Source organism: Bos mutus, chromosome 3 (assembly GCF_027580195.1).
Source record: "Bos mutus isolate GX-2022 chromosome 3, NWIPB_WYAK_1.1, whole genome shotgun sequence".
Taxonomy (NCBI): domain Eukaryota; kingdom Metazoa; phylum Chordata; class Mammalia; order Artiodactyla; family Bovidae; genus Bos; species Bos mutus.
The window spans coordinates 84,557,077-84,582,491 of record NC_091619.1 but is presented as its reverse complement, the minus strand read 5'-3'; the positions used below and the strand labels follow the sequence as shown (position 1 = coordinate 84,582,491).

The window sequence follows — 25,415 nt, the reverse complement described above, 5'->3', positions numbered from 1 at the left end:
GAGTGTGAGTGTTAGAGCAGGGCATCTAAATTAAAACTAACTCAATCCTCTACCCTTCCTACAACAGCTTACAGTCCCAGGGAGAGAGAAAATCCATCCTCAGATGCCCCAAGCAACTGCTTCCAGAGCAATTTCACTTGCATCGTTATGTGTAACTTTAGGGTACTGTCTTCAGCAAGCAACATTCTTAGGACTATGTCTATAAGAGCGGGCCCGTGTTTCAGAGAAGTCTGAAAATGCTAGCATGGTGCCTATCACTTCCTTCCAGAGTTGACAGGGACATTCATTCATTCAGCAAATATTTGAAATTTGTGTTTGAAATATTGTGTTTCAATATGAAAACATATTGAAAATGTGTTTTATTCCAGGTATTTGGTTAAATGCAGTAAACCAGAGTCCCTGTCCTTAAGCAGCTCATATTCTAGTAGAGGAACAGAAGTAAAGGCACAGCGCTCTGTAAGCAGGATGGAAATACACCCATGTTAGGGGAGAGGAGTCGGGAGGAGATGACGTGTAGGCTGGGAGTAGATGGAAGCGGGCGCTCGGCAGGGTGGATGACTGGTGCAGGGAGGGGTCTGGCCGTCCAAGGAAAGCAGGCCTCCTTGGGGCTGCAGTGGGAGCGTGGTGAGAGCCTCGAACGTGAGAAAGCAGTTCTGTGTCAGTCTAAAAGCACCTTTTTAGGCCCTTTTGCGAATTCGCTACTATTCATCGTGGGAATTTCCTTTATAAACATTATGGAATGGAGCCCTAGCCCCAGTCAGAGAAAGTCGGAACTTTCTGTCCCACCTGTTCTGACCATCCCACCGCAGGGCCTGGACCAGTGGCGACAGGCTTGGCGTGCTCCTGTGGCTGTGGTGTCCTCCCGGGGCCCAAGGAGAACCCTGCTCATTTCAGTCCTCTCAGGACCAGACTAGACAGTGTCCCAGAGCACAAGGCAGGGAATGAGCCCCTGTTGTCTGGGAGGGTGGGATGGAACACCTCCTTGGTGGGCGTGTGACTCAGAGGCGGTGACATCAGCCATGACTTCATTCCCTGAGAGGAGAGGCGGCTGCAGACCACGCGCGGGGCTCCGGCTTCTGCCCTTCCTTCTCCACCTCTGTCTCGTCCTGGGGACGTTGTCGTGGTCCTGCTCTTGTTTGCCACGCATCTTTCACTTTGCTGCTTTTCTGTCCTTCTCATTTTATTCACTTCTCATGTTTAACCTATTCTTTGCCTTCACCTTCACTTCCCCTTCTCTCTCTCTCTGTCTTTTGCTTTTGTCTTTTTCTTCTTCCTTCCTCTCTTCTACTTTCCTTTGTTTCACTTTCCTTCTCGCTCATCTTCTCTGCTCTTTTGTCTTCCTCTTCCTTCTTCTTCCTTTCCCTCTGCCCTTTCTCTTCCTTCTGTGTCTGAAAAGTATACGGAAGCTGGTCCTCCTACCTCTCCCTCCCCTCCAGACTTCCCTCCATGTTGTTGCTATCCTCCCCTTCCTAAAACTGGATCCACAAATCACCCCCTGCTCAGGACTCAAGGTGGCCCCCATTGTCTTCTGACTTGAGCATCTAATAGGAATTTCCCTCTTCCTCCGCCTTGGCACACGTCTCTCAGCCTGACCTTCCCAGCGTTCCTCTCTCATGACCATGGATAGTGTTGCTGCTTCTTCCTGCACTTTGCTCAAGCCATCACTGGAGCTGGACGTCTCCATCCCGTCTTCCTTAGTCTTTGCCTTCTCTCCACACTGAGGTCAGGCTCTCCCTCGCAAGTAATACCACCCCTCTGCTGCCTGCCCACAGCAGTGCCTTTCTTTCATGACCATGCAGCATTCTCAGTTTATAAATCAGATGTTTTCAAACTTAAGAATTATTTTTTGCTGCTTATCCATCCCTGCTGAGTGTTTCCTATGCAGATTCTTTGCTCCACCTGGCCAATAAGCAACCTAAGAATTAGGACCAGTATATTCCTGCCTTTCATCTATGGTTACCTTCATGTGTAGCACACACCCAGCACAAACTGGGACTGATGGACAAACTGTTGCGTGGTCAATAAGTATTTCATTTAAGAAATCATTATTTCATGTTATCTCAGGGACACAGGTGAATAAATTATGATCTCTTCTTAAAAGGACCTAAGAGTCTAATAAGGGAGACAGATTGGTCCCATATAATTTGAGAAAAGTAAGGATTGTGAGGGAAACTAACATTTACTTGTGATTGTGCCAGGATGAACATTGTGACATGTATAACCTCATTGAATTGAATCCTACTAACAGTGCGAGTTAAACATTGCTGTAAGTGAACAAAGGGAGACCCAGAGATATTAGGTGACTATTGTTCAGAAGTAATGTAATTACCAAGTAGGAGAACCTAGCGTTAAAAATTTTTTTATTATTTTAAAAATGTATTTTATTAAAGTATAATTGATTTACAATGTTGTGTTAATTTCTGCTGTACAGCAAAGTGATTCAGTTATATATATGTGTGTCTATATATATGTATACACATATATAAATATGTATATATACACACATATATAAATATTCTTTTAAATGTTCTTTTTCATTATGGTTTATCACAGGATATCAAATACAGTTCCCTGTGCTATACCATAGGACCTTGTTGTTTTTCCATTCTATGTGTAATATTTTTCCTCTGCCAATCCCAAACTCAATTTTTCTCTCTCCGACCTTCTTTCTTCCTTGGCAACCAAAAACCTGTTCTCTATGTCTAAGTTTGTTTCTGTTCTGTAGATAAGTTCATTTGTGTCGTATTTTTAATCCTACATATGTGATACCATCTATTTGTCTTTTTCTTTGTCCAACTTCACTTAGTATACTGATCTCTAATTACATCCATGTTGCTGCAAATGGCATTATTTTTGTATTACTGAGGAGTATTTCGTTGTATATATGTACCACATCTTTGCAGATCTTCCCAACCCAGGGATGGACCCTGGGTCCCCCGCGTTGTAGACAGACGCTTTCCCGTCTGAGCCACCAGGGAAGTACGTTCATCTGTCGATGGACATTTGTATTGTTTCCTTGTCTTGGCTGTTGTCAACAGTGCTACAGTGAACACTGGGGTGCGTGCATCTTTTGAATTATAGTTTTGTCACTATATGCCCAGGAGTGGGATTGGTGGATCATGTGGTAACTCTGGTTTTAGCTTTGTGTGGAACCTCCATACTGTTTTCCATGCTGTCTGTACCAATTTACATTCCTACCAACAGTGTAGGAGGGTTCCCTTGGGAGAAACAAGGTTGAAACTAAAGTGTGTCAGTCTCCAAAGCCCATTGTCCTTCCTGAAAATGGAAATGTGGTGGAGCAGACATTCTAACTAATACAGAAATCACTTAAGAAGTGGTTACTCTGCGCCAGACGTTGTTCTGGACACTTGACATACCCTTGCTCATCATTGTTCTCTCAGTAGCTGTGTGGTAAAGGTGGTGCTGTGCCCTCCGTAGTCACCATAGACAGAGAGATTGAAGTGAAGGGTAGTTGAGTAGCTCTCCCAAGGCCATGATGCATTAGATCTGGGATTTTCACTCTTGCAGTCTGTCTGTGAAGAAGAAGCAGTGGAGAGTGCAAAGGCACCTCTGTGCGGAGTAGAACATTGTGTTACTAGAGCTACCATTGCATCAGTCAGTTTGAGGAATCAGGGACAGGGTGGGGAGGGGTGGTGTTGAAAGGCAAACGTGTTGAGAGATGAGGCTAAAGGGAAGCCTGGGGCCAGGCCACAAAATCCTTATAGTGTTCAGTGCCCTCTGTAAGGACTCTTTACAGAAGATGCAGAAGTGTTCCTTAGAAAGGATGTTTTCTGTGATGTTGGGCAGTTATGCACCATCATAAGGAAGAGTTCATGAAGTTCTGATCTTCTGCTACTTGAGTAGTGAAGGGATCCTTAGTTGTGGACCTTGTCCACAGACATATATATCATACGATACATATGTGTATACAGAAAACGAAGATCATGGCATCTGGTCCCATCACTTCATGAGAAATAGATGGGGAAACAGTGGAAACAGTGTCAGACTTTATTTTTTTGGGCTCCAAAATCACTGCAGATGGTAACTGCAGCCATGAAATTAAAAGACGCTTACTCCTTGGAAGAAAAGTTATGACCAACCTAGACTGCATATTCAAAAGCAGAGACATTACTTTGCCAACAAAGGTCCATCTAGTCAAGGCTATGGTTTTTCCTGTGGTCATGTATGGATGTGAGAGTTGGACTGTGAAGAAGGCTGAGCACCGAAGAATTGATGCTTTTGAACTGTGGTGCTGGAGAAGACTCTTGAGAGTCCCTTGGACTGCAAGGAGATCCAACCAGTCCATTCTGAAGGAGATCAGCCCTGGGATTTCTTTGGAAGGAATGATGCTGAAGCTGAAACTCCAGTACTTGGGCCACCTCATGCAAAGAGTTGACTCATTGGAAAAGACTCTGATGCTGGGAGGAATTGGGGGCAAGAGAAGAAAGGGACGACAGAGGATGAGATGGCTGGATGGCATCACTGACTCGATGGACGTGAGTCTGGGGGAACTCCGGGAGTTGGTGACGAACAGGGAGGCCTGGCGTGCTGCGATTCATGGGGTCGCAAAGAGTCAGACACGACTGAGCGACTGAACTGAACTGATGCAGATGATATGCACCATATCTTTATCCATTCATCTGTCAGTGGAAGTTTAGGTTGTTTCCACACACACACCCACACCCACACACACCCAGATAAGTCCCCCAAGAAGGGCCAAATGGAACTGTGAAGTACACCCATCCTTTATGTGTTGGTATAAGTAACGTTTGGGTTGAAGGAAACTGGAGAAAAAAGAGGAAGGCCATCCCTGCGAGCCAGCCTGGACCTGCCGCCAGCTTGTCCTCAGATGTCCCAGAGCACGCGACACCTGACAGAGCACTTTTCCCGCTTCAGCCCCCTCTCCAGTGTGCTTGGCAGACATTCAGGGTAGTACTGCACTGACCCAGGAGTCCCAGCCAGGAAGTGAATGAATCCATTTTCCAATTAAAATGAAACTTCTCCAAAGGACCTGCTCACCCTGAGAAGAGAAATTTATCTTCCTGGCAGTCTGGCTTGGCTACGATATGTCTGTGCCCCTAAGACAGACAGTGAAAAGCCATTAACTTGAATGAGAAAAGAGAAACTGTGACAGTCCTTATTCACAACCTCATTCATTTATCCATTCATTTCTTATTTCCATTTCCATAAACTCCTATTTTGGTTGCACATCTATGCTCATTCATTTATTTCTTCATTCATTCAGCTAATGTTATTCATCATCTATACATCAGATAGAATGCAAGGTCCTAGCAGCAGAGAGACTGAACAAAAACACAGTCCACGACTCTTAAGAATTTTCAGTGTAGCTAGGGAGACAGACACGTGAATGGACAATGGGAAGTGTCATGGTGGGGCTAGCCACTGAGGGTTATGGAGGAGCATAGCGCAGCAGCACCCGACTCGGTGTGGGGGAATCAAAGATGTCATGGAGTGCATGAGTCTTAAATGATGATCTCATGTTGGCCAGGTGAGAGAGGGAGAGTATCCAGATAAGCAACACTGTGGATAAAGACGTAATAATAATGGTGAGAAAAAGGACAGTTTAGTGCAGTTATCTCAGAGATGGAGAATATCAGAGAGGAAGCTGCCAAGTAAGACATGGTTTACTTGTAATAAATTTACATGTAAATAAATTTAATCTTTTTTTTTAAAGAAGACAATGTCTTTTTTTGTTTGTTTTTATATGGACCATTTTTAAAGTCATCATTGCATTTGTTACTATATTGCTTGTGTTTTACATTTTGTTTTTGTGACCACAAGTCATGTGTGATCTTAGCTACCCATCAGGGATCAAACCTGCATCCCCCACACTGGAAGGCGAGTCTTAACCACTGGACCTCCAGGGAAGTCCTTAGTCTTTAACTCCAAAGGTGGTAGAAAACTTTGAAAGGTCCCTGTGGGTGGAGCTGTGTCTGCTGTTTGCTCTCATGTCCCTAGTACTGAGCACAGAGCCTGATGTGTAGAGGATGCAGAATGAAGAATGAATGAATGATTTACATAGTCAAATATACATTTTACGTAGGCCATTGTATTCTTTTTTTTAAATTTTGTTATTTTTTAAATTTAAATTTATTAATTTTAATTGGAGGCTAATTACTTTACAATATTGTATTGGTTTTGCCATACATCAGCATGAATCTGCCACGGGTGGTGCTCCCCATCCTGAACCCCCCTCCCACCTCCCTCCCTGTACCATCCTTCTGGGTCATCCCAGTGCACCAGCCCCAAGCATCCTGTATCCTGCATCGAACCTGGACTGGCGATTCATTTCTTATATGATATTATACATGTTTCAATGCCATTCTCCCAAATCATCCCCCACTCTCCCTCTCCCACAGAGTCCAAAATACTGTTCTATACATCTGTGTCTCTTTTGCTGTCTCGCATACAGGGTTATTATTACCATCTTTCTAAATTCCATATATATGCATTAGTATACTGTACTGGCGGAGAAGGCAATGGCACCCCACTCCAGTACTCTTGCCTGGAAAATCCCATGGACGGAGGAGCCTGGTAGGCTGCAGTCCATGGGGTCGCAGAGAGTTGGACACGACTGCGCGACTTCATTTTCGTTTTTCACTTTCATGCATTGGAGAAGGAAATGGAAACCCACTCCAGTGTTCAATGGCAACCCACTCCAGTGTTCTTGCCTGGAGAATCCCAGGGATGGGGGAGCCTGGTGGGCTGCCGTCTATGGGGTCGAATGGCAACCCACTCCAGTGTTCTTGCCTGGAGAATCCCAGGGATGGGGGAGCCTGGTGGGCTACCGTCTATGGGGTCGCACAGAGTTGGTCATGACTGAAGCAACTTAGCAGCAGCAGCATACTGTATTAATGCTTTTCTTTCTGGCTTACTTCACTCTGTATAATAGGCTCCAGTTTCATCCACCTCATTAGAACTGATGCAAATGTATTCTTTTTAATGGCTGAGTAATACTCCATTGTGTATATGTACCACAGCTTTCTTATCCATTCATGTGCTGATGGACATCTAGGTTGCTTCCATGTCCTGGCTATTATAAATAGTGCTGCAATGAACATTGGCCATTGTATTCTAATTGGCTGTGTAGAGGGTGGGAATTGAAGGGGGTTAAAGTTTGAAAGAGGCCATATCAACTAGGGAGATAACAAACCACCTTAGCACTTAATAGAGTAAAAGAGCAACTATTTATTTACCTTGTAATTACACAGGTTACTGATTTGGGATGGGCTAAGGGAAATGGATTTTCTGGTCTCTGCTGAATGTGTTCAAGAGTCCCTGGAGGGCTGCTGGCTTTCCTGATCTGGGCTCTTCTCATCTCTCTTGAAAGCATGGAGCCTTAGCCGAGATGGTTTGTTTTTGCTCCAAGGGTCCTCTCATCCTCCAGGTTTCTGAGTTGCCTCATGCCGTAGCTCTACGCTCCAAGGAGAAAAAAAGCAAGGTCTTTGAGACCTCTATTTAGGAGCATCACAGTGGTGCTTCTGCTTCATTGCATTGGTTAAACCAGATACTGTGCCCAGCCCTAGTGATCTCCATGTGGTGGAGAAACAGGTTCACCTTCTTATTTTTATTTTAGATGAAGTATAGGTGATTTACCATGTTATATTCTGCTGTACAGCAAAATGATTCGTTTATACATATATGTAATTTTTTAGTATTTTTTTCCATTATGGTGTATCATAGGATATTGAATATGGTTCTCTGTGCTATACAGTAGGGCCTTGTTGTCTACCTATTCTCTCTATAATAGTTTCCATCTGCTTACTGCAACCTTCCAGTCCATCCCTTCCCCAGCCCCCTCCCCCTTGGCAACCACAAGTTTGTTGTTTATGTCCATGAGTCTGTCTCTGTTTTGTAGGTAAGTTCATTTGTCTCATATTTTAGATTCCACATATAGTGATATCATATTTGTCTTTCTCCCTCTGATTTAGTTTGATCATTTGTAGTTGTATCCATGTTGCTGTACATGGCATTAATGTGTTCCTTTTTATGGCTGAGTGGTACTCCATTTTATATATGCACCACGTCTTCTCTATCCATCCATCTGTTGATGAGTATTTAGGTTGTTTCCATGTCTTGGCTATTGTGAATAATGCTGCTGTGAACACTGGGGAGAATGTATGTTTTTGGACTGTAGTTTTCTCTGGATATATGTCCAGGAGTGGGATTGCTGGGTTGTATGGTAATTCTAGTTTTACTTTTTTGAGGAACCTCCATACCGTTTCCCATAGTGTCTGTACCAACTTACATTTCTATATTGATTCTTTTTCTTTGGAGAGCTCTGACTAATACGGGGGGATGAGAGGTGGGAACTGCTTCATGGGTTACTTGGAAATTTAAACTAGAAGGATGATTGGATATAAGCCGTGAGAGAGAAGGAGAAGATGACTTATTGGGTAACTCGTCCACTGAGGAGGAGGGAAACATTTGGGGAAAATAATGGATTCTGTTATGGGCCTGTCAAGTTAGAGGTTCAGTGGGGCAGTTTGAGATCATGCATGTTATTTGACTTGTAGTTGGTTGGAACCTTGGAAATAATTAAACTTGTTCAGGGAGCCCATGAACAATGAGAAGAGCATTTAGATGAGACAAGAACATCAGCATTTAAAGGGAAACTAAAGAGCAGGAGCTCGGGAAGGAGATAGAAAAGCAATGATGAGAAGGGCATGAAGGAGTCCAGGAGAATGAAGTGATAAGCAAGACCCCACTCAACCTCTACTTGTCCAAATCTCCCACTTTATGTTTTGTCTGTTCCAAGACATTACCCAGTCCAAAGCCCTCTCTTCTGTTAGATCCTCCCCTCCAGAGACAGTACCACCTACTTGAAACTGGTATCTAGGTCACCATTGCATCTTTCTCCTTTCCCCCTGCTTCACTTTATTGTGCTGTAGGGGAGGCAGACTGACTAGCACAAGGCCACGCATTAGGGATCTGTCGATACATTTTAGTCTGTCTTTCCACTTACGTGTTGTGTGACCTTGGGACAGTTGTGATCCCTTGCTGGTTTTTACTTTGTCAACCTGCAAGGTGAAGTTTATAATTTTTTGCCTTCCCTTTATTCTTTGCCTTAAAGAATTAGGCAGATCAGATGAGATCATGCATGTCAAAGTGTTTTAAAACTCATGAAGCTCTGCAGCAGTAATTAGAGTAAGATCTATTGACTTATTAGGCACTCGTGTTATTTCACTTAACCCTCACAACGTCCTTTGAGGTCAGTGCTAGTCATGTGCCGTTAGAGGAAACTGAGGCTTAGAGAAATTAATTTGCCTAAAAGCTACACAGTTGGGAAGTGGCAAGGACAGTAATCAAACTCAGGTCTGCCTGACTCCAAAGTTCTTAGAGCCCACATACCAAAGCCTTGTTTTCCTAATGATTGTGGTGGTATCACATTCCTGGGCAAAGTCAGCCTTGAAGAATATGATCAGTTTTCATACAAATGATAACATTTTTATGGTGAGGGAATCATTTCTAGTGTGGATTATAAATTCACCTCTCTGTATAATAGCAGGGCTTCAGGGAAGGTGTGGGGAGAGGATGCATATGTATGTCTAGTTCTTGAAGATTAATTGAAATCTTCCAATGGAATTATTTCATTTTATAAATAAATTCTGTGAAGGTACAGTAAAACAAATCCGTCTCTAAAAGGAATAATCTACCTTGTCAGTTTATTTTATTTTTGAGGAAGATTCACTTTTATTTTATTTTTAAATTAATTTTTATTGGAATATAGTTGCTTTACAGTGTCATGCTAGTTTCTATTGAACAACAAAGTGAATCTGCTATATGTATACACATATCCCCTCTTTTTTGGATTTCCTTCCCATTTAGGTCATCACACAGCATTGAGTAGAGTTCTCTGAGCTATGTAGTAGGTTCTCATTATTTTATACACAGTATCAGTAGAGTATATATGTGTCATTCCCAATCTCCCAGTTTATCCCACCTCTCTTAAACCCTTGGTGTCTGTACATTTGTTTATTGGGTGTCATTCTCAGCAGAAGCATAAATATTTTTTTCTACTTGATCTTTAGGCTTCAGCTCAAATCTCTCTGCCATAAAGTCTTTTTTAGCCACCTCGGCCCCAAAGCCCTTTCCCTTCTCTGAACAATGTCTATGATTAGTCATTAGAGGTAGATATATGGCCACACACACACAAAATGAGTTATGAGGCTGACTCACCAAACCTTGCTATCAGGCTCATTACATGATCATCATACATCATCTTATTCATTACCGACTGTTTCCTTTGCACACATCTTTCTCCAGCTTCATTGTAATTTTACTTTAGAAGTTTTTGATCTTAAATTTCTTTATACCTCCTGAAACTTTTTTCATTTTTTTCCCAGAAGTTAGCTGGCTTTTGCCCTCCAGGAGTTTGTCCCTTTGAGATGGACTTAGGTGTATGAGTATATAATAAGGACGCAGCAAGGGATGGAGAGATTCACTGAAAAGGTGACATTTGAGCTGCATTTGAATCAGGTAGACATTTGATCATGAGAGAAGATGGGAAAGTCAATCCCATAGTAGAGGCTTTAGCCTCGACAGAGACAGGGGAGTATAAAAGAGTACAGTGCATTTGGGGAAGGGAAAGAAATGAGGTGAGATCAGGGTGGGGAGTGGCGAAGAGAGAGGTGATGGGCAGTGAGCCCAGAAGGAGTCATACAAGTAATGGCCAAGTTGGAGCTAGGTTAAGTGTCCTGAGAGCCGTGCCAAGGAGATAAAATGTGATTCCAGGCCATGGGGAACTGTCGAACCATTTTAAACAAAGAAATGTCATGGTATGTTTTAAGTTTTTTAGAAAGATACCTCTGGTAGCACAAACTTCTCAGTGTATCTGTCTGTCTGACTTGAAATATCTCCAGTGTTTGCTCTTTTTTCTCTGTAGATGGGAGTTTGAAGCACAGTTGTTTCATTCATTCTGGAAAGTTTCTAGTTGGGGATTATGACCCAGTCCATGTTTTTAGCCTTTTTTTTTTTTTTTTTTTTAAGAATGACATTAGGGATTAAAATTTTTTCCTGAAACATCTCTCCTCTCTGGGCTATTAGCCTGTGCCCTACTTCTCAGTCCTAAATGTAGAGTGAGGATAAGTTTTTTCTTTTCAGAATGTCCTTGTGCTGGAAAACAACGTGAGTATTGGAGATGATCCAGCAGGATCCTTTACTGGGAGGGGAAGTAGGAAGCTCTGTTCCTCCCTTTCATTCAGTGTAGACAGCAGGAAGCCCAGATAAAATCCCTTTGTAAGTCATAACAAAATACTTCATGATCCCTTCTTAACTGGTCACCCCTACTTTCCCATGATGTTCCTGGACCCTGGCATCCCCTGACATACATTGCAGCATCTGCTTCATTTTATCCCAAAGTTCCCTTGGCATCTAGAAGCCAGCAGAGACCTCACTGCCTCCCTGGACATGGCAGTGAGAAGGAAAGGGCGAAAGCTTCATCTCTGTGCCCCAGGCTGGTGAGGTGGTTGCTGCCTGGCCTTGAACCTTGGTTTTACTACTCCACCTCTAGCCGCTGCTGAGACCCAAAGCTGTGTGTGCTTTGAGTGGTAGTCTCCTCCCAAGAAAGGCCGTGGTTTTAATGAAGTAATAGATGATTTTTTTTTTTAGAGTTGTTCTCTTTGGTGGCTTCCAAGCCTAAGGGATTGCTTAGCTCAAAGGATTGTTATTGGAATGCAGAAGCCTTGATTGCCAAGTCACACACCCCAGTAACCGCTGATTTCTTCTTTTTTTTTTCTTGAAAAGACTACTTTTTGTAAGTTGCTTGGTAACTGTAGGAGAGACTTAACTCCTTCAGCACAGAGACCTCCTAGTTTGAACTGGATTCAGTGCCCAGATTATGAGATGCGTCTAAAGTTGTCCTGTGATGGGGACCTGCTCTGTGTTTACTCCAGCCCATGTACCATTTGTGTTTTATGAGAGTTTCAAGGGATATAGAAGTTAAGTGAGTTGTCCAGGATTGAAAGTGAAATCTTTGAAATTTAATGTTGTTCTTGTTGTTGTTGTTCAGTTACTGGGTCATGTCTGACTCTTTGTGACCCAGTGAACTACAGCACGCCGGGCTTCCCTGTCCTTCACTATCTCTTGGAGTTTGCTCAAACTCATGTCCATTGAGTCAGTGATGCCATCCAACCATCTCATTCTCTGTCACTCCCTTCTCCTCCTGCCATCAGTCTTTCCCAGCATCTGGGCTTTCTTTGGCTCTTCTCATCAGTTGGATGAATTATTGGAGCTTCAGCGTCAGTCCTTCCAATAAATATTCAGGGTTGATTTCCTTTAGGATTGACTGATTTGATCTCCTTGCTGTCCAAGGGACTCCCAAGAGTCTTCTCAAGCATCAGCTTTCTTTATGGTCCAACTCTTACATCCCTACATGACTATTGGAAAAACCACAGCTTTGACTCTACAGACCTTTGTCAGCAATAGCTTCTATCATGATGCTTTCAAAAGGCCAAAACCTACAGCTCTGATAGATCAGGGAGCTTCAGGGTGGTGACTGTGGCCTGGTGGAGAAAAGGAACCCTCACTTTAGAGCAGGTTTGGGCCAAGTCTTGTCTGACTTTGGGCAAAGTATTATCACCTGAACCTCAGTTTCTGTATCCTTGACATGTGGACTACTGTGTATCACCTACAACCTCTGAACCATCCTGAGAATCCAGTGAGACAAGGCACTGTCTTGAGACGCGGGCGCTGTTGTGAGCTGTGGAAGAATCTAAGCGCACAGTCACGGTGTCTGGTGCAGGCCCAGTGGTTCCAAAGGCAGAGTTAATTCAGTAAGATTGAGGCCCTGGGCTGGGACTCTAGTGACTGGGGAGGGGCAGGGATGGAGGGATTTTCTCATAGAACTGGATTAAAAATCCATCCACAGGGGGTAATAGGCCCTTGGCCAGTCTGGCATGTGATGACTAAACACTTGTGAATCATGGAGCCCAACCTAAGAACATCATGGGAGCCTGCTAAGCAGTGTCAACGTTTCCCAGTGAGGGATCTGGCTCTCGGAGCATCCCTTTCATCCAGGCATACGCTTGCCCCCTCTCCTTTTCTGGCTGAGTTGCAGACTTTGCTTTTGTGGAGAAGACAGGGAGTTCATACTACTGCTGTCTTCTCTCCCGAGAAGGGAGGCATTCTTAAGGATCTTCCACACTCCTAATATGATACCATTTCTGGTGTCTCATTCTGTGGAGAGTTTGAGCTGGGATCTCTGACTTTGCCTGGTGATGCTGGCATTGTTTCAGGAAAAGATGACCCACCAGGCTGCCTTGCCCCTCCTGCCCCTGAAGTGTCTCTTTCTGGCCAGAGGCCTGAAGTGCTCTCTGAGATGTACTGCCTGGGTTCCATTGTCCACAGCAGCCTGTGTGCCTGGCCACAGGCTGCAAGCTCCGATTCTTCAGGTCTGTAATGACTGTGCACTAGATCTAACAGAAGCAGTTGTTGTCCCAGTTGAGGAAGACTGCTTGGCTTTGGCTGGTGGCACTGATTGATGCTGTAGCAGTTTCGTGGGTTTTTTTCTGATTGGCCTTGAATTTCTGGAGTCTTTAGAAGGAGGCTGCCATTTCTCCCTGAGAATTGATCACTGAAACCACAGAGTATGTGGGAAGCAATCTGGGGGACTACCCAGAAGACATACTAGTAATTTGACTCATCATTTCAAAGGCTACCATTTCCTGACTGTAATCTATTAGTGTACAAAGGTACTGCTAGTTCAGAACTACTTTTGGTCTATTTAGTTAACTTTAAGTATTACTTTTTTTAACATTAAGATATATGGTTGTTCAAAGCAAAGTTTAGCCCTTTCTACATGTAAAGTGAAAATGTATTAGTCACTCAGTAGTGTCCAACTCTATGTGACCCCGTGGACTATAGCATGCCAGGCTCTTCTGTCCATGGAATTCTTCAGGCAAGAATACTGGAATGGGTAGCCATTCCCTTCTCCAGAGGATCTTCCTGACCCAGGGGTTGAAGCCAGGTCTCTTGCATTGCAGCCAGATTCTTCTGTCTGAGCCACCAGGGAAGCCCCTTCTGCATGTAAGCGCTCACCCAAATGCTTAGGAATTTAAAACAACCAGCAGTAACAGAAAATGGGCTTAATACTGCCTTTTACATCTGAGCTCTTGTGATGTTAGTGTTGTTTTAATGGGACACTGTTCTGGGTTAAAACTGATTTTCTCTGCTGTGAGTAAGGGTCTGTGTTCTGAAAGTTGTGATGGGGAAGGAGAAAATAGGAAGAACTCATAGAAGTTGAGGGCAAATGTGGATGAAGGCCAGTGGTATGTCTGTAAAATAGATACAGCAGCACTTGGGACTTTTGTATGCCACGCAGTGCTTCCCTGGTGGCTCAGCAGTAAAGAATCTGCCTGCCAATGCAGAAGATATGGGTTTGATCCCTGGTTCAGGAAGATCCCCTGGAGCAGGAAATGGCAACCCACTCCAGTGTTCTTATCTGGAAAATCCCACGGACGGAGAAGCCTGGCAGGCTGCAGTCTATGGGGTTGCAAAGAGTTGGACATAACTTAGCGACTAAACCACAAGCAGTGGAGATAACACACGTGAAAAGCCTTTGTAAACTCTGAAGTGCCCCTCACCTGAGAAAGTTTGAAAGGTGAAAATGAGCAGTTTGGTTGTTAACCTTATCTGTTGAATGTCTGCTCTACATCACCTGCTAGCTGACACTGGCATATGTCTCTTTTGGAGTTTCTGCCTTGTTGCCTCTGGGATCCCAAAGATACCCTTGAGCTTTTGGTGCTTTCAGCTTTGTTGTAGCCTCTTGGGGAGGGAATAAGTGAAACCAGGACACAGAGAGTTGCCTGGTTGGTAGGGAACCTTTCTTGCTGCCACTTGTCTGCAGTGCTCTTTTCTTTATGAAGTCCTACTTCTCCAGGTCCTTGGCAAAAAATGGCCACTTCACAATTTCCAGCTTTATCTCACCTCCCGTTCCACTCAAAGGCAGAAGTTAAATGACTCTAATTGGATCCTGATTCTAAATTCCTGGGAGAAAGAGTCAAATTGGCCCCGCTAGGACACATGGCTGTCCCTTGTCCAGTTAAGCGCGTTGTCTTCTACCCTTGGGGGAGACTCCAGACTGGGGCTGGAGTCATGTGATTTCCACCTGGCAGCTAAGAGTCCAGTCCTGTGTGGGGGAGGAGAGAAGACAATCATGGGATGTTACAGTTCATGAAGCTGAAAGGTCCTTGGCCTCATGGAGCTTACAGTCTAGCAGGAGAGAAGGACATTATACAGATACTTGTGAGGTGATAGGGGTTGTATGACAGCCAGATCCCCCCCTGAGGAGGAGATCGTGGATGACCTCCCTAGGGAAGGCTGCTGCTGAGTCACGTCACGTCAGTCATGTCCAACTGACTCTGTGCGACCCCATAGACGGCAGCCCACCAGGCTCCCGTCCCTGGGATTCTCCAGGCAAGAACACTGGAGTGGGTTGCCATTTCCTTCTCCAGGGAAGGCTGGATCTGGTTAACCAAAAGGGGCAGGGCAATGTGGACCCTGGGAGGGAAAAAGGCGGTAAGTGAAGAAGGAGGGTTCCAGGCACAGGTGGCAGAGAAAAGAAAAAGCCCAGTGGTAAGAAAAAAAAAAATCTGGCCAAATTGGCAATGTGGAAGAAATTGGAAGCAACAAATATTTTAAAAAGGTATAAGGATAGGTTGATTCAGTACCATTCTCTGGCTTAGATTGGAAGTTCTTTGTGGACAAGGGGGGATCATTCCTGTTGTTTTTGGAACCTGTTAGCGTGGGGAGACGTTTTCATGGCAGGACACATCACATTTCATCAGGTAGTTTCCTAGTGTGATTTTTCTCCCCAGTTCCCAGCTGTTCAGCTTTGAAGTCTTTTTATATGTCTTGAAATATATCCCCTTGCAAGATGGATTGCATCCCCTTGCAAAGTGTACTTCTTCCCACACCAGGTTGGCAAAGAAGAATAAAAGGGAAATTATAGTCATTTTTGGAAGGATCAATAATTGCCAATTTTTCTTTCCTGTGTACTGCTTTTATACTCCCCTCCCCACCACCACTTCCCAGCCCCTGCACAGATGTTTTCTTGGGCATTGTTGGCTGTACTTTTGTTTTGAAAATTTTGAAACATTATTGAGAGAGGAGAGGAGGAGAAAAAATAGCCTGTAATTGATTCTAATATATATTTAATTTGGCAGAACTTGAGAGAGACTTGCTGGGATAAGGCGGGACATTTCTTTGATCTCCCAGACTTCTTATCGTGGAAGGCAACAGGTGTCACAGCACGGTATGTTAATTACAAGTTGGATTTTATTTGCGTTCATCCATTCCTGGGTGTCTGTATATATATTGCTTTCTTAACGCGCTTTGACTCGATGTACTATTTGTACATCTGCATGTGATTTTGCATACTTGAAACATCTTGAATCCATCTTCCACCTCCACTGCACATGCCCAAACACCATTGTTTTTATGAGGCCTGGAATGTGTGTATCCAAGGTGAAGACCATTCATTAAAATTGGACACATTTAAAGGAGATGTGAATAGTCCATTGTGAAATGTGACTATTTTTCCAAAGCCACTTTTTTACATGATGAAGAAAAGAAACATTTAGGCCCCTAAAATTAAGGCAAGAGATACGTTTTTTTAAGGAAGCTGATTTTAACTTTAACTAGATTGGTGTGTTAATGAAGCTATTTTGCTTTTTGTATCAATGTACCTGAATCATCCCAGAGGATAAAGGTATGTATGTTGATATCAATAGTATTTCTTAATAAATTTTGAATGTTATACATAAGTCATGTGCTATCTGGCACACACCTGACAATTTAAAAAAATACTCAAGTGTGATTGTAGCTGCTGCAGTAAACAGAGTGGATGTGTGCACAGATGTGCATATATTTGGACAGATAGGACATGAACTCTCAGTGCATGCAAACCTGTTGTCATCTTGACCTCAAATTTCAGGGGATGCACAAGGGCAGGGGTCTTCTTATCTTGAAAATGGCTCATAATTGCATATAAGAAAGAAGATCATCTCCCAAAGGACGGATAAACCTGCTTCAGTGTATATATTTAGGTGTATCTTAAATTCCTCTCTTTTAAATCTTCTCCATTTTTCTTTTTATTTAACTAATGAGAAGCTGGGACGGGGAGTTTCGTTTTTCCTGTGCTCTTTCCGTTTGTCCCATTTTGTGTGATTTGGACTTAACTAGTGGAGAGTTGATGGGAGTCTAGTAGTTCATTCAGCAGCAGGGCCTTCCAGAAAGTAGAAGATGCATTTCACAAGCACTTTATTCATTTTGTTGATTACTCTCCCCTCCTCTTCGTGAAATGCTAGAGTAGAGGGGATTCACGTGCATATAAAAATGGCCTTGGCAAACCTCAGGTACTCACCTTTCTCTGGGGAGAGGGCTCTGGAGGAGTGGTCTGAACTTGACCCCAGAACGTGCAATTAGTCACCGTCATCTTGTTACCATCAACGAGGAGAGGGGTTTGGGTAAATGTCTCATCTGGACCTTGCTCTTTTGTTGTAATATTGATTGTCCACAGTTATTTCAGGAAGGACCTTTCTCTAGTCCCCCCCCTCCCCGCCCCCCGCCCATTTTTGTGCAGTAGTGAAGGAAGTGTTTTGATTAATTTAGCCAAATGGACCTAGAAGTCAAAGCAGTGTAAATAGTGTGGGTATCAGTAACAATCCATTAGCCTGCAAGCCTTGAGGACTTCAAAACAGAACTAAAGATGGCAGAGGACCTCAATTTTCCTTTTCTTTCCTTGGGTGTTAATCAGTCCAGTATAATGATGTCTTCCTGGGTTTTGTTGTTGTTGTTTTTTTATTTAAACTTTTTTATTTTGTATTTGAGAATAGCTGATTAATAATGTTGTGATAGTTTCAGGTGTATTACAGAGTGACTCAGCCATACATATACATGTATCTATTCTCCCTCAAACTCCCTTGCCATCTAGGCTACCACATGACATTGAGCAGAATTTTCTGTGCTGTACACTAGGTCTTCGTTGGTTATTTTAACTGTCAATTCCAAACTCCCTAACTATCCCTTGTTTTTTTCTGATGGTGCTAGATTGTCCACACCCCATTTCCAAGCGTCTGATGTCATGTTAAGACACCAGGAAGCTTGCTTTTGAAATTAGATCTGGCTCAGATAGATTTAAATGCTGTGGCATGCATATATGCTGTGGAGTTACAGTGTAATTTATCCTCAGTTCTGCCACACAAGAGTTTGGTGACCTTGGGCATGGCCTTCCCTTGTTTGTATCTCTCTTTCCTTATCTATAAAATGTACCTTGCGAGCCCATTGGCAAAGTCTTGTTAAAACAATTTTTTTCCAAACTAGCCTGCTTATAGGAATCAGCTGGATCATTCAAAGCCCACACCCCCAGGACTTCCAGTTTTAAACCTACTGAATCAGAATCTCCACGGGATACCTGGGAATATGTGTGATTAACAAGGGCCCCAGGTAGTTATGTGGTCAGGTAAATTGGAACAACAGTGCCTAAAGAGTACATGGAAGTAATATGTGATGGTAAGTTGGTCCATTCCTGTGAAGGATTAGAGTGTTTTAAAGAGTCAAATTAATTTGGTGAATTTAAAAATGGACAACTTCCGGTTGGCTTATCAGAACATGACTGGGGGCTTCCGTTGCCCACCCGTGACAATCTGAAACCCTGAGGATGCAGAAAGATTAGTGCTCAGAAATGACTTACTGACTAGTCCAGTCATCCCTGCCATTTTTTTCTTGACTGAGACACTCATGACTCATTCTACTTAGTATGAATTTGCAGACCCCTCCCCCACCCTTTGCCAGAACTTGCCAGCACCTTCAGAGGCCCCTCTTCCAGCTTCCCTCTCCTGAAAAGCTGAGCCATGGACCTTGGACCCTGGGCATCACATTCCTCTTGTTAAGATGGTTGCCCTCTCCCTGGCACATGTCTCTCTTACATCTGTCTTTACTATTGTTTCTTCAAGCTCTTCTTTCTTTCTTCTCTATTTCAACTTGCATGATCAAGGGTGAAACAGGAGACCTCTGAGCTTTCTCAATTATAAACATGATTGGGGGAATGACAGTACTTACTCCATGGAGTTACTATATGGACTGACTCAATGAGGTGACAGAAAAACTTCTGACACAGCGCTGAGAAACTTTTTGAAAGAATTAGCAATTTTATTTGGTTTTCTTTATCGATTTTGGCAGGGGATCTTTGCATTACGTTTCTGGCATAGCAGGAAGAGGGAAACCCTTGTAGTCAGGGGATCTGGGTTCAGTGTCTCTGCCATGTACTGTCTGTGAGTACCTGGAGGAAATTACTACTAATCCCCCAACTCAAATTCAGGTCCTCATCTGGACATCCGGTCAGGGTTAGAGGTACTGTGGCTAAAACGTGTAGCACATAGGAGTTAAAGAACTCATAGTTCTTGTAGTGAAAATTCCCCATGGTCTGTCCATCTTCTAGAATAGGGAAGATGAGGATCTGTGTTTGAATGTACCAATGCCAAACAAACTTTGGGCAGTGGAAAATGAACTTGGCATCCTCTGCGCCAATGAAAGGGTCAGATTTGGTGTTTATCTGGCTCTTATTGTGATTGTTTTGGGAGCTTTTGGGTACATGGGTGCCAAAAGGCTAGAGGGTGTTTTTTTTTTTTCCTTTATTTTTTATTATTCTAGTGGAATCATAGCTAAAAAGTGATCAGATTTCACCTTGTCTTAAGCCTTCAGACTTGTTTTTGGCAGTGACTGTGTAAGAAGTCTTCTTCTTCCTCCTCTCATCTGTTTTCTTCTGTTCTCTTGTTTGACCTGCACCCTTTATTTATTGATCTTATCCTCCAAAATATGGCAGCTACTCTTGTATATCTGGGTCACTGAAAAATCATCACTTTGGCTTTGGTTAATTTGTAATTCAGTTGCATGCTTTTCAGCATTGTTGTTCGAGTTGCTAAGTTGTGTCTCTTTCGCGACCCCATGGTCTGTAGCCTACCAGCCTCCTCTGTGCATGGAATCTTCCAGGTCAGAATACTGCATGGGTTGCCATTCGCTTCTCAGGGGATCGTCCCAACCCAGGTATCAAACCTGCATCTCCTGCATTGGCAAGTGGCTTCTTCACCCCTGAGCCACAAGGGAAGCCCATCTTTTCATTATATCCATGAAAATAATTATTGCTATTTTTGTTAATAGTAATTTATATAACACAGGAGAAGACTCTACACACGGACATCACCAGATGGTCAACACTGAAATCAGATTGATTATATTCTTTGCAGCCAAAGATGGAGAAGCTCTATACAGTCAGCAAAAACAAGACCGGGAGCTGACTGTGGCTCAGATCGTGAACTCCTTATTGCGAAATTCAGACTGAAATTGAAGAAAGTAGGGAGAACCACTAGACCATTCAGGAATGACCTAAATCAAATCCCTTTTGATTATACAGTGGAAGTGAGAAATAGATTTAAGGGACTAGATGTGATAGAGTACCTGATAAACTATGGACTGAGGTTCGTGACATTGTACAGGAGACAGGGATCAAGACCATCCCCATGGAAAAGAAATGCAAAAAAGCAAAATGGTTGTCTGGGGAGGCCTTACAAATAGCTGTGAAAAGAAGAGAAGCAAAAAGCAAAGGAGAAAAGGAAAGATATAAGCATCTGAATGCAGAGTTCCAAAAAATAGCAAGGAGAGATAAGAAAGCCTTCCTCAGCAATCAATGCAAAGAAATAGAGGAAAACAACAGAATGGGAAAGACTAGAAATCTCTTCAAGAAAATTAAAGATATCAAGGGAGCATTTCATGCAAAGATGGGCTCGATAAAGGACAGAAATGGTATGGACCTAACAGAAGCAGAAGATATTAAGAAGAGGTGGCAAGAATACACAGAAGAACTGTACAAAAAAGATCTTCATGACCCAGATAATCACGATGGTGTGATCACTCACCTAGAGCCAGACATCCTGCAATGTGAAGTCAAGTGGGCCTTGGAAAGCATCACTACGAACAAAGCTAGTGGAGGTGATGGAATTCCAGTTGAGCTCTTTCACATCCTGAAAGATGATGCTGTGAAAGTGCTGCACTCAATATGCCAGCAAATTTGGAAAACTCAGCAGTGGCCACAGGACTGGAAAAGGTCAGTTTTCATTCCAATCCCAAAGAAAGGCAAAGCCAAAGAATGCTCAAACTACCACACAATTGCACTCATCTCACACGCTAGTAAAGTAATGCTCAGAATTCTCCAAGCCAGGCTTCAGCAATACGTGAACCATGAACTTCAAGATGTTCAAGCTGGTTTTAGAAAAGGCAGAGGAATCAGAGATCAAATTGCCAACATCTGCTGGATCATTGAAAAAGCAAGAGAGTTCCAGAAAAACATCTATTTCTGCTTTATTGACTATGCTAAAGCCTTTGACTGTGTGGATCACAATAAATTGTGGAAAATTCTGGAAGAGATGGGAATACCAGACCACCTGACCTGCCTCTTGAGAAACCTGTATGCAGGTCAGGAAGCAACAGTTAGAACTGGACATGGAACAACAGACTGATTCCAAATAGGAAAAGAAGTATGTCAAGGCTGTATATTGTCACCCTGCTTATTTAACTTCTATGCAGAGTACATTGTGAGAAACACTGGGCTGGAAGAAGCACAAATTGGAATCAAGATTGCTGGGAGAAATATCAATAACCTCAGATATGCAGATGACACCACCCTTATGGCAGAAAGTGAAGAGGAACTAAAAAGTCTCTTGATGAAAGTGAAAGAGGAGAGTGAAAAAGTTGGCTTAAAGCTGAACATTCAGAAAACTAAGATCATGGCATCTGGTCCCATCAGTTCATGGAAAATAGATGGGGAAACAGTGGAAACAGTGTCAGACTTTATTTTTCTGGGCTCCAAAATCACTGCAGATGGTGACTGCAGCCATGAAATTAAAAGACGCTTACTCCTTGGAAGGAAAGTTTTGACCAAGCTAGATAGCATATTCAAAAGCAGAGACATTACTTTGCCAACAAAGATCTGTCTAGTCAAGGCTATGGTTTTTCCTGTGGTCATGTATGGATGTGAGAGTTGGACTGTGAAGAAAACTGAGCGCCAAAGAATTGATGCTTTTGAACTGTGATGTTGGAGTAGACTCTTTAGAGTCCCTTGGACTGCAAGGAGATCCAACCAGTCCATTCTAAAGGAGATCAGTCCTAGGTGTTCATTGGAAGGACTATCCTAAAGCTGAAACTCCAACACTTTGGTCACCTCATGTGAAGAGTTGACTCATTGGAAAAGACTCTGATGCTGGGAGGCATTGGGGGCAGGAGGAGAAGGGGACGACAGAGGATGAGATGGCTGGATGGCATCACTGACTCAGTGGACATGAGTTTGAATGAACTCCGGGAGTTGGTGATGGACAGGGAGGCCTGGCGTGCTGCAATTCATGGGGTCGCAAAGAGTTGGACACGACTGAGTGACTGAACTGAACTGAACTGACTGAATTTATATAATCATCATCATCATTTACCAAATGCATTCTCTGTATCTGAGCTAATATTTTAACAATTGTGAACCCCATTAGTCTTCCTAAGCATCAGGTAAAACAGGTTATGGTATCACCATTTTACCATTCAAGAACTGAAGCTCCATGTTTTAGTAATTTGCCACATCATAGCCTTTAGTGGCTAATAGTCCAGAATTTTGGTAACATGAGAAATGGGAAGTCAGAAATTTGTATAATAAAATTTTGTGTAATCAGAGAAAACCATATATACATATAAATCTCCCTAAAGAGATTTGAAGTGACTAGTAATAGAAGATAAAAACAGTGATAAAGATGTGAAAAGTGGAATGAAATCACAATGGAGTGAAGTATTAATAGAATAACATAAAGTTGCTGCTATTGCTGCTAAGTCATTCCAGTCGTGTCCGACTCTGTGCGACCCCAGAGACGGCAGCCCACCAGGCTTCCCTGTCCCTGGGATTCTCCAGGCAAGAACACTGGAGTGGGTTGCCATTTCCTTCTCCAATGCATGAAAGTGAAAAGTGAAAGTGAAGTCGCTCAGTCATGTCCAACTCTTAGCGACCCCATGGATTGCAGCCCACCAGGCTCCTCCACCCGTGGGATTTTCCAGGCAAGAATACCGGAGTGGGGTGCCATTGTCTTCTCCAACATAAAGTTAAGAACATCATAAAAACTATGTAGTTCTTCTTAATTACCAACGGATTTGTTTCCAAACTTCCTAGTCACCAAAGAAAAAGTGAGAACATAATCAAGATGGACTGAGTGAACAGATGAGAACCCAATTGCTGTTCAGGAGTAGAACTACTTCTAATACTGGGATCTGAGATAAGTTCCTCCTGGATTATCAAGGATTAGCAATACTCTGTAAACTGTCTAAAAGTATGTCCTTTTAAATTCAATTATAATTTCAAGTAGGCTTTATGTTAAACTAATTCTAGATTTACAGGAAAGTTGTGAAGATAGTATGAGAGTTCCAATATACTTGACACCCCGTTTCCCTTATTATTAACATTTATGTTAGTGTGATACATTCATAAACAGTTGATGAACCAGTGTTGCTATATTATTATTAACTAAATTCTGTACCTAGTCATATTTCTTTAGCTTTTACCTAATGGGCTTTTTTTTTTTTTTTTTAATTCCAAGATCCGATTTTGGATACCATATACATGTAATCATATCTCCTTAGTCTCTTCATGACTTTGACAATTTCTCCACTTTCCCTGTGTTTGATGACTTTGATGGTTTCGAAGAGTGGTTATATATATTATAGCATGTCCCTCAAATGTAATTTGTTTGATGTTTATCTCATGATGAGACATGAGTAGTATGTTTTTGGAAGACTACCGTGCCATTTTCTGTTGAGTACTGATATTATCATATCATGTCATGTCATATCATCTATCATGCTGCTAAGTCACTTCAATCGTGTCCGACTCTGTGTGATCCCATAGACGGCAGCCCACCAGGCTCCTCCGTCCCTGGGATTCTCCAGGCAAGAACACTGGAGTGGGTTGCCATTTCCCTCTCCAATGCATGAAAGTGAAAAGTGAAAGTGAAGTCGCTCAGTCGTGTCTGACCCTCAGCGACCCCATGGACTGCAGCCGTCCAGGCTCCTCCATCCATAGGATTTCCCAGGCAAGAGTACTGGAGTGGGATGCCATTGCCTTCTCCGATCATCTATCATACCACATCATATATCAAGGGTAAATACTGTTAATATGATATCAGTGTTGATGTTGACCTTGATCTTGTGGCTGAGGTATCGTTTGTCAGGTTTCTCCAATGTAAAGTTACTCCTTTCCTCTTCCTATCTTGTACTTTTTGGAAAGAAATCACCATTCACAGTTCATGGCAAGGAGTAGAAAGGAGTTATGCTTTATTTTCTTAAGAATAGAGTTATCTACATAAATTACTTTGAATTTTCATAGGAGATTTATCCTCAATTCATTTGTTTTTATTGCTTAGGACTAAAAGAAATGATGACCAGGTTCCTTATGCACAAGAGACTATTTGGTTAGTTTGCTTTAGAAGTTATATGTTAGAATTTCTGAGACTTTTCTATGGCATGTGGGAAACCAGGACTAAGCTTCTAGAATCTCAGGTTTATTTTTCCTTACATTTCATATATGTTATACATTACTTCTCTCCCCCCTCAGTTCAGTTCAGTTGAGTCGTTCAGTCGTGTCCGACTCTTGCCTACTACAATGTAAAATTCTGTGAAGGTTGTTGGTAAATATTTTCTACTTTAAGAGATGAATTTATGTTCTTTAGAACTGTAATCTTTTTAAAATTGCATTTATTGTCTGGATTTGCATGGTTCTCTATGTTTGGGGTTGAGGGATATTAATATATTGTTATTTTCCTTATGGTTATTTGCTAATCTGTTAGGTGAAGATTCTGGAAGGTTATTGATCCACATCTGTAGTCATTTTCCAAGTATAATCTCCAAGATTTCAAAAATTTAGTAAAATTATTTAGACGGGTTATTATTGTGTTTCATTTATTAAATTATAAATCTGCCTTGCACAATTTATTTTATTCATTATTGTATTTTCCATATCAATAGATATTATCTGAAAACATGTTTTTGATACCTGTTTAATATTCTATCCTATATCTATATGATATGTCTGTGTCAATCTTTAACCTTAAAATGATGGCTTATTTTAATGTGTATTTATATTATTAAATGCTTCAGCTTTGGCATCGGTCCTTCCTGTGAATATTCAGGATTGATAGCCTTCGGAGTTGACTGGTTTGATTTCTTTGCAGTCCAGGGGACTCTCAGGAGTCTTCTCCAGCACACAGTTTAAAAGCATCAATTTTTTGACTCTATATATATGTGTGTGTGTGTATCTGTAGATATGTATGTATATATAATATATACATTAGGTATATATGTGTGTATGTTTCTGGACT

The 25,415-nt window shown here is 42.4% G+C and overlaps 1 protein-coding gene across 7 annotated transcripts in view; it reads left to right on the top strand.

Moving 5' to 3' along the window:
• The window catches only part of FGGY (FGGY carbohydrate kinase domain containing), a 516,697-nt gene that overhangs the window by 59,713 nt on the left and 431,569 nt on the right, over positions 1-25,415 (top strand). For all 7 annotated transcript variants that reach the window (XM_070367946.1, XM_070367945.1, XM_070367942.1 and 4 more), the window contains one exon: positions 16,185-16,273. In XM_070367946.1, coding sequence (XP_070224047.1) covers positions 16,185-16,273 — 89 coding nt within the window. The remainder of the gene's footprint in view (positions 1-16,184; positions 16,274-25,415) is intronic.